Below are 10458 nucleotides of genomic sequence, written 5' to 3' on the forward strand. Positions count from 1 at the left end.
GCTGTTTTTCTCTGTCTGATTAAATTTGACTAAAACTTTTTGTGTTTGTGGTTTTTTTTTTATACTTGTAAGTAATTAGCTGAAGCGTAGTCCCAACACTGCATGCATACAAGTAAAATAAAACATTTTAGCTGCAAATATGTGTACATAATGTTTCTTTTTATTACTTTTTCTCTGCATGCTGTGATCGCTTCAAACCGAAGTCAAATTCCTGTTCACACTGTCTTGAGTCTGATTTCTTTTTTATATTTTGTCACGTTACATTAATCACAGAGTAGTGCATAACTGTGAGATGGAGGGAAAATTTTACATGGACAAATAAAAGTTGTTTAGGGCGGCACATGTTTCATTATAATTTGAAAAAGACCGCTTATAGTTTTGATGAATATCTACTAAAGAAATGTGTTCTCATGTTTAAAGGACCATAATTTTATTTTAGTTTTTAAAACGGAAAGATGCTAAATCTTTGCAACATGAGTGGATAGTTTTTCTCTATGGGATGTTATTTGTTGAAAATGCTATAAAAACTGCTCTAAGGTTTATCTATACTAAATGTCACTAAGATGTAAGCACTTCAAATAGAAGTCAAGCGAGTCTATATGGGGCTACATTAGGGCCATGAATTGTTAAAAAAAATTTTGAATCTGAAAAAAAAGAGATCTGAAACTGAGAAGTAAATCAAAACTTAATTTTTATTTTCAGTTTCAAAATTATTTTACAGTTTCAAAACTGTTTTCTTTCCATTTCAAGTCTTTAATTTTGAAAGTGAAGTTTCAACATTATTTCAGCTTCAAAACTTTTCAGTTTTAAAATAAATTTTCAGGTTCAAAACTACTGTTCCAAGAATATTTTTAGTTGCAAAATTACTGTTTTAAAATTATGTTTCTGTCAGCTTCAAACTTTTTTCCATCTTACTGATCATAAGAAATAAGTTTTGAATCTTGGGGGGAAATTATTTCCAGATTCACGTGGTTATTATTATTATTTTTTTGGACCCAATTTAGCTCCTTAAATTTTTCAGATTGTGACGTGAAAAAATGTCACGTCATCTCATCAACTGGATAACTTTCAGATAAACTTCACACAGTTTCCTGCTAACTCTTATCAGCAGCAATAATATCTGCTGTACAGTTCAGAGTCCAGTTTGAGTAAAGATTTGCTCTCATTTAACTAAAGCACCAAAATCAACTCATTGCATTAAAACAATGTATATTTTATTTAATAATCTTTATCAGCTGAAAGCTGTTGATACTCTTTTTTTATTATTATTTCCGCTCCTTATGTGAAGAACCAAGCCTTTTTCCAGTAAATTACAGGCTTATCTTCTCGATCAGAAATCAAAAACAGTAAGGTAGTCACGTGACCTGAGCCTCCTTCGGGTCATTTCCTTGAAGACGCCTGATTGGTCCAATCAGCCGGGTGGGCGGGGCCTCGGCCAGCACATGAGTTGTCAAACAGGTTTGTGTTGTTGCGCTGGTAAACGCTTGTTTCGGACACATTCATGCGGGAGGATCAGCGTCCCGAGTCGGCTTGTGTTCAGCAGAGACCCCCGGAACCCGCGGCTCCGCTCTTCACCGCTCAGGTGGGTTTTTAAAGGAGAAAAAGCGAGAGAAAACCGCGAAGTTACCTGCTTCCTAATTAAAACCGACTTAATCTTGTCAGGACTGGACTCCAGCGTTTACAGGCCCTGAGGCAGATCTACCTGAGGGCCGTTTTTACTGCTTTTTTTGCCCCCCCCCCCCCATACCTCCCTCTTTGTTTTTGCTTCCTGTCTCTCCTCATGTTTGCCTCTTATTTCCCCCTCAGCTCAGCAGCATGTTAGAACTTGAATTAGAAACATTAGTGGCTCTATTTTTGTTCCTCTGACCCTCCCCACCCCCTCTAACATTCCTTCCTGCTTTGTAACCCACCAGCCTGCTGCTTTAATTATATTTTTCTGCTGCTGTGGTTAATTTCCTTGAGACAGGTGAGGACCGGAGGTTTCTCCCAGCAGGATCTTGGACCAGCTCAGCCTGGAATGGCAAACATGCCGAGAATTTAACTGGCAGACGCAGACTGGATAGTTTAAGCACACACTTGATCTTCATTAAATACAGACTTGTCTTGACCTCCTTCACTTTAGAGGCTGTGTTTTTGGGGGATAACCTATTTTAAAAAAAGGGGATGCGGAGTCATTGTTCCCTCAGCAGCAGCTGTTGGGTCGTGTGATCCGACTCCAGACAATAGCTGGCTGACAGCTGTCCTGATGCTCCCTCAAACGCATCTCTTTTCACAGCCAGGCTGCAGATGAAGTGTCAGTTTTATTGTGTCTTTGTCTGCGATAAGATGGATGGCTGTTCAAGTCAGACTTTAGCCAGCAACCAGCTATTGAACTTGGGACTGGGGGACCCCTACTTGGAGTTGTAAATAATCTCAACTTATGTAAGCTTCGCTTTAGCCTCGCCATTGCCTTCCTGTGCAATTCCGCTCGAAAAATAATTAACACTTCCAGCACGGACCGGGTTTTCTCCCCTTCACTTGGATTCCCTCCGGGCCAATCAGCGACCAGCAGGGGCCGTTGTGCACGATGACGTAGATTTTCTGCGCTGTTTTTATAATTGTAGTCAGCCGGTAGTTTTAGCCATAGACATGAATACGCAGACGCCTTTCTCGATTATTAATCAGCGCTTCCCTGAACACAGCGATGGTTGATTGACTAGCTGTACTTGGTGCTAGCGTGGCTAACACGAGTAACAGTTTAGTCCAAAGCCTTTTCTGCTAAAATAAAATCTTTAGTGTATGTCAGATACAGACACATTGCATATTGATCTGTTTAGCTAACGTAAGACTGTGTAGCAGACAGGCTTCAAGGTGTAGAAGGTGTATCAGTGCTGCCATTATGCTGTACTTAGCTAACGGGAAGCTAACGGTGTGGCCACGTACGTGACCACGTAGAATGGGCATCAGCCAATGAAAAGCGGCCCCTGTGGTAAGGTCCGTTGAGCGGGTCGGCCTGTTGCTGCGATACCAGCGTCCGCCATATTGAATGTAGCCTATGTGCCAGTAAGCTAACACAAGTAAATGGACCGAACATCAGAAAATGCCGTTCTACAAAGTATTTTAAGTTAATACCCGTCATTGACAGATTTTCTCACACACACTAATATATTTGGGAATCAAATAAGTGACTAAAGTCAGAGTTTCTAACTTTTGATGTGATTATTTAATTGTTTGGGGGGATTTCTGAATAAAGAGCACAATGTTTTTATTTGATAGAAATGATTCTGATCATTTTTATATTGACATTGATGAACAGACACACACTTTTACAGTGTTTTATTAAAGAACATATTTACATGATTCCATAATTTAATGTACATTTAAAATTTCAAGACAAGAAAAAAAAATAATTTTCTTGTTTTTTATATATATTACTGATAAATGACTTATCAAAGTCATTGTTAAGTGACAATGACTTTGATAAATCAGTCATTGTCAAACATTAAACTACATATTTTTCTTTTTTCCGGGAAAAACATATATTTATTACAGTATGTCAACTCTGCTATTGACAGCAAAGAGTGAAAATAATTCTAACAGAGTAAATTATTTTTATTTCATTACATAAGCTATATTAATACACTAATATTTCAGATTGAGATATTGAAAAATACAAAAACATTGAAAGAATAAAACACATTTATTTATTATACTGGGAACACTGGCCACAGGCAGGGCTTCAGTCTGCTGGTCTCACTGGGAGAACTCCAATGACTTGAGACGTCCTGGTACACAGGCTAAATAAAACCTGGTTTAGGTTTTATACGTTTTAATAGCCATTTTTTTGTTAGTCTTTGATAGATCTGATATACTTAATGTCATTGGAGGGAAAAAGCAGCAAAGTGTGGTTTCCTTTCAGTGAATTTGTGACAATAAAAATGATGTTTAGCCAATAATAATACAACATGATATGATAAAAACAATCCAGACCCTTTTTCATGAAATCCCTTCGACAAATCCGTCCCAATGTTTAACAGCAGCTGGAGATGTTAAGAGCTCCTTTTGAAATGAGGCTCGTATGAGTTTGTTATTTACAGCAAAATATGAACAGATAAACATATTTTGCCTACAGTTTTATTTTCTGGGGATGGACAGAAAAGGTTGTGAGATTCAAACCTTTTAGGAAGCACAGAAACACCTGAAGGGATGGCTCCACATACCTTGGCACAATCGGCAGATGGAGTATTACATAAGACAGAAGCGAATACTTAGTTCTCATGTGACGTCACATTTCCGCGAACTCTTAACTGACACTGACTTGGCAGGCAGTTGCTATGGCAACAATAGAGTCAAGCTTACTAGCTTTTGCCTGGTTCTTAACTTATAAACAACATAATATTTACTTATGTTACTTGATCACAATTTTTGAGTACTCACTTCTAAGATAAGTGAGTGATATTTACTGTAGTACTTACTGCCGAACTAATAAAATTAGCTTAGCTAATGTAGCTTTTATCTGCAAGCTAAGAACATGTAGCCTACATGTATGTACAGTACTACACGTAGGTGTACATACCACACAGAACCCAGAACCTTGTTATTCAAACGAGAAGGCCAAGCTGTTAAAGAATCAATTCAATTCAGTTCAATAGTACTTAATTTAATGGCCCTTTGGGATCAATAAAGTTTTTCTGAATTGAATTTGAATCGACCAGAATAGCGCAGTAAGGCAATGGCCAGGCTACGTGTGAAGTGTTTTTTACAAAATGTAAGTTTCTTTATCTTTCAGAGTAAAAACTTGGATTATTATGCCATTATCAATATATTACTTGAAAGTGGTATCAAAACAGCAACATTAGTGTTTATCACAATAATTACTGGGCTGATTTATCATGGTGACAAGTTAAATAGTGATTAAAAGATGTATTGAAATAATTAACTAATCAAGTGATCAATTAATCGTTAGCCAGAGTACACAGACTGAAAAAGAGCAACATACTCAGAGAGATAATTTAGCCCAAAACTGTACTAAAAATATACATTTTCTATTTTGGATAAAAGAAAAATGTGCATCCATTGCGACTAAAAGAATGTCATGTTATTGCATTTTTGTTTTTAAAAGATGAATTGAATTATTTTCATTTCGTACATTTTAATGTATTTCGAACATTGCATAAAAAAGGGTTAAAAGAAATATCTTGAATGTGCCAGTTTATGTGATTAATTACTAAAATAGTTTATTGCATCTTGTTTAGGAAGGCTATTTTATGCAGCAGGAACATTAAAGCTTATAGAACCTGAGGAGATGACAAACTAACGATTATTTTAGTAATCAATTATTCTGACGATTAATCAAATGAATATTTTTTCACATTCTGCATTTTACCTCAAACTTTTTTAAAAGTAAAATATTAGAAATACATTAAAATGTGCCAATAAACAATGTTAGCAATTAGTTAAATTAATTTATTGTTTTAATATCAATCCATCATGATTAATCACTTCAGTCTAGTTACAGTCACATTGCAGTGTGTTTTATGTGGCCGCATTATGCTTTAGGAATGCTATTTATGCAGCAAGAACAAGGAAGTTGCTCGACGCTGATGGAAAAATAAAATCTGTCTTCAGTTGTAAGTAATCCATGGACTAAAAATTGGCAAATTCTGCAGAATTTTTGCAATTGTGACTTATTGTTCTTTCAGCAAATTACCTTTTTTTTGAGTCCGTATGCAGTGTATACTCCGGCTAATGATTAATCGATTAAACGAGTTGACGATTATTTCAATCATCGATTAATCAGATTAATTGCTTCAGCCCTACAAGTAGCTGAAAGAAAGTCTTAAGAAATCTAGTTCATAGTTTGAATGATTGCAATATATTGCAGCCAGACAACCAACTGCTGTGACGTTAACTTTCTTCTGCGCGTGCGAGTCTTAAATCATTCACACAGAAGAATCACTGCGGTTGGGTTTAATTAATAGCATCAACGACCGTGCAAAGAAAACGAAACTTTCAGCAAAAAAAAAAATCAGAAATGAGCATTATTATGACATAAAATTACCACCATTTAGCTTTGCAAAATGATCAGTTTTTTCTGCCTTAGAGACACAGCTGCTCCTCTGAGTTTGGAAACTGCTCCTTCAGACTAGCCAGCAGCAATTAGCAAACATTTAGTGGAGCTGTGTATCAGCTGAGTTAATTATACGATCTACCAGTATTTTTCAGACGATAAGCCGCTACGTTTTTCCTACGCTTTGAGCCATGCGGCTTATAGCCCGGTGCGGTTTTTCTGTGGATTTTAGTGGATTCCACCAAAATTGGAAATCAAAGAAGAAAGTGCTAATTTTCATTCAGAACAAGCACATGCTAGCAGCAGCCAGGACGGAGAAATTTCTTCAAACTCATATGATGCAACTTTTAAATTGAAGGCTGTCGATCTGGCAGTACAGGAGGGAAATGGAGCCGCTGCACGTAAACTCGGCGTGAACAAAACTATGGTTCGGCGTTGTAGACCGAGGGCTGCGTCTTTAATAAATCCAGCAGATTTATTAAGCCCTTAGCTGGGTCTTTATGGAAAATCGAGAGCGGCGGAGATACCAGCCGCTTATAGATGTACGTTTCCATGTTTTGTCTAAAATTTGTAGGTGTGGCTTATAGTGTGGTGCGCTCTATAGTCCGGAAAATACGGTACTTCTCAGTGAAACGCTAGTAAAACGTTAAAAGGTTAATAGAGGTGCAACATTTTGATGACTTCCTGAAGGCGGAGGTTTTATAGAAACAGAGACACAATTTCAAGACCTTTATCAGGAAGTAAAATTTATTTTATGACATACTGGGTATGGACAGCATTTTCATAACAACTAAAGTTAACATGGTTACTTGTTGTAAATGGTCACTTAGTGACCCTTTAAAACAAAATGTGGTGTGAATATTTTTTGCTTTAATGGGTGTGGCGTTTTGGTGGAGTATGTATTCGTCCAAAGTTTCCAGAAAAGTGTTGTAAAAGTTTTATTGACGTTATTTACTGAGAAGTGACTGACTCCTCTGCTGTCCACAGGAAGTCCAAATGTCAGGCTGCTAAAGGTCAGCTGAGGTCACATCTCTTGGTCATGGCAGGATGATGATCACCTAGCGCTCTACAGGAAGCCACAAAGTGAAAACAGGAAGCTTCAGTCATGCCAATGGAGGCGCTCCAACATCCGTCAAGGCAGCCGCTGAAAGCTGCTGTAGGAGTTTCTCCTCCACGCCTGCGGCCGAAGGGTCCGCTGGGTCCAGACTTCTACAGACGCGTCCAGTCGGGCGCCAGCACCCCGAGGCAGAGCGCCGTGGAGAGACTGGAGGCGGACAAGGCCAAATATGTGAAGAGTCAGGTGGCTCTGTCCAAGCAGCAGCCGGTCCGGGCGCCGGAGCTGAAGAAGCCGCTGCTGAACCCCAGCACTCCGCTGCGGCCCACCAGGAAGACCCCGGCCCAACCCAGCCCCAAACCGGAAGGGGTCCAGCTGGACCTGGAGCGCCTGAGCAGCCTCATTAGCGACCTACCCAATGGACCCCAGTGCGCCGCCAAACCTCCAGCACCGCAGGTGAAGGCGAAGCCGCGGCCGCCTCCGCGCCCTGACTGGCCCAGAGCCGCTACGGTGAGGCTAAAAGCGACCGCCCCTGCCACGGCAGACGGTCCGTTTTGTCCCGGGGCGCCGGCTGCTGGGACAGTACGCAGAGTGGACGTAATGCCCCAGGCGGGCCAGGTGCGGCCAGGCTCCAGACCGCCGCAGTACGTGCGGCAGCCGCTCCAGCCGGTTCCGCTTCATCCCCAGTTTCCTCTGCATCCGACCACGTCCCGCCAGGGGCTCTTAGTCCAGAAAACGATGGCACCGGTTGCTCCCAAACCCGAACCCTCGGCGCCGGCTTCCCCTGCCATCACCAGGCTGTCCTCCTCCAGCTCCAGAAAACGACCCTCTCTGACCCGGTCCAAGTCGGACATGAGCGACCGGTTCTCCCGGGCCGGCACGGAGCTGGAGCGCTTCTTCAACCTGTGCGGCCTGGAGCCGGTCGACCTGCAGGACCTGCCGGCCTCCAGCTCCGACATCGTGTCGCTCGCCCGCTTCCGGAGCGTCAGCGCTCCCGGGTCCGAGTGCGGCGCCTCACAGAGAGGCGGCGAAGAAGAGGAGGAGGAAGAGGCCCCGAACCCGGCGGATCGGGTTCCTTACGGCGTTTCTGTCATTGAGAGGAACGCCAGAGTGATCAAGTGGCTGTACGGACTGCGGCAGGTCAAGGAGAACACAACGAAGAGCACAAACCTGTAGCACAAATCCATGACGGCGCACTGGAGCAATGTAGATAGGAGAAAAAATCTAAATTTCACCAAAAATCTCATAAGTTTTCTGGGGAAAAAAAAAGTTTCTGAGCTCCAAAAGTTGAACATTTGTGAGAAAAAACTCAGAAATGTTGAGATTTATCTCAAGTTTTCTAGAAAAAAACTTGGAAAGCGTGAAGACTTTTGAAATTCAGAATATTTTCAAAAGTGAAATTAATTTTCACTTTTAGAAATTCAAAGTCTAGAAATTTCTAAAGGTTAAAAATTTGACTTTTGAAACTCAGAAAAAAAATTGAAATTAGAATAATTTCAAAATGTGCGTATTTTCCAGGTAGATTTTCAACTTTTGGAGCTCAGAAATTTCTAAGGTTTTTTTTTTGTTTGTTTTTTTCAGAAATTTTTATTTTTTTCAGATTTTTATTTTTTTTCCTCAAACATTTTTACTTTTAATATTCAGTTTTTTCCAGAAAATTTCAGGGATTAATCTCTGAGTTTTTTGGTGGAAAATTACTTATTTTATTTGTCTACAATGGCTCTAACACATTGTTGTGCAAGTTCTACCCAGGGGTGTCCAAACTTTGTCATGTGTCCAAAAGAACTGGCTACCAAGAGAAAATTAAAACCCTAAAATGAAGAAAATAAAGTAGTCCTCTTTGTGTAGAAAAGGGATGTTATTCATTGTATATCCAAATTGTTTTTAAAGGATTTTGCACATTTGTTGTATTGAGAGGAATTTCCAGATTCTTTTTGGCTGGATTGAATTAATTTATTCTCGGAATAAGAACAGGATTTGGGTCACTTTCTTTGAAAATGTTCACCAAGTTTAATACATTTGATGAAAGCTGGAGCAAAGTCGGCTTTTCAGTAGAAGTTGCTGCAGATGTGGTTCGACTTATAAAAACTTGTTTATGAAACTATAAGTACTTTGTGTTGTATTCAACACTTTCCATTGTAAGAAAATTATGTTGATTATAAATTTAACCGTATTACAAATAAAAAGTGTTCATCTGCTTCAAGCGTCGGTGCTGGACAGGACAAATTTGTATCATTTTTGAACTGCAATTGTGGGGACCACACAAAATCAGTTTGAGGCCCACAAATGGCCCCCGAACCGCACTTTGGACACCCCTGATCAGACTTAAAATTGGGTAATTTCTGCACTTTTGAGACTAAATGTAAAACTGGCTGAAAGATCAGCAAAAACACTGCAAAAACTTAAGCATTTTTGTTCTAGTTTTTAATGCAAATATATTTGAAATATATATATTTGAGACAAAACTAAAAGTTACTTGTAAGTTAGTTTTGTCTTAATTTAAATCTACTAAGACATTTGTACTTGAAACAAAACCAAACATTGCTTGGTAAGATTCTGTTTTTGCAGTGAATGGAGAACTGTGTCAGTTTGGGCGATGTGGATAAAGAAAGTCTGTGACACGTTTTTTTTTCTTTGTGAAAACAATCAGGTTGTTTTTCTCTTTTTGCTGTTGGAGCCATCAGACGTCGTCTTTGATGGATCATGTCCTGCTGGAAACAAAACGCTTAAATAAAAAAATGACAAACTACAGAGTGACGAATGTGAATCAACTCAAATGAGATTATGTTACTATTTCAGTTTGTTTTCTATGCAACCTGCATGCAGAGGTGTATCCACAAATTATTCTCAGGTTAGAGAAGCACTTCAACATATTTTCACTCAAAATTAAAAAGTAGAAGTTAAATTAAGAGTAAAAAAGGATTTGGTAAAAAGTCTACTGATGTACTGAGTAATTACGGAGTTATTTCCACATAACATATGAAGTTGCAAAGACCAAAATTTAAATAATTCATTTAATTACAAAATCAAGCAAAAGAAACATTTAAAAAAAGTTTCTTTAAATATAAAATTTTATGTATTTTTGGTTAATATATGTTCCTCATTTAGTGACTATCCAAAAATGTAATTCAAGTAAGAGTAGCAGAACTCGATGGTAAAAAGTACAGCTTAGTAAAAATACTTTTTTACTCTTCTTGGACGGCTACTTTTTACTTCAATAAGAATATGTTGAAGTAGAATTACTCTTACTTTAGTACAATGTTTCTACGCAGCTCTCTTTACCATAACCCTCATCTTTGGCTCAGAAACAAGGTAAAAGTTAATAATAAAAATAAGTTTAACTGTGAAACTGAAA

At 38.9% G+C, this 10458-nt stretch overlaps 1 protein-coding gene across 1 annotated transcript; it reads left to right on the top strand.

The window, feature by feature from the left end:
- Positions 1-1421: 1421 nt before the first annotated feature.
- On the top strand, positions 1422-8400 carry fam110a (family with sequence similarity 110 member A). Its single transcript, XM_032547823.1, has 2 exons — positions 1422-1582; positions 7037-8400. The coding sequence occupies exon 2, from the start codon at positions 7155-7157 to the stop codon at positions 8277-8279; it is 1125 nt and encodes a 374-aa protein (XP_032403714.1). The 5' UTR covers positions 1422-1582; positions 7037-7154; the 3' UTR covers positions 8280-8400.
- Positions 8401-10458: the final 2058 nt, after the last annotated feature.

This window comes from Xiphophorus hellerii, chromosome 1, assembly GCF_003331165.1.
Source record: "Xiphophorus hellerii strain 12219 chromosome 1, Xiphophorus_hellerii-4.1, whole genome shotgun sequence".
NCBI lineage: Eukaryota > Metazoa > Chordata > Actinopteri > Cyprinodontiformes > Poeciliidae > Xiphophorus > Xiphophorus hellerii.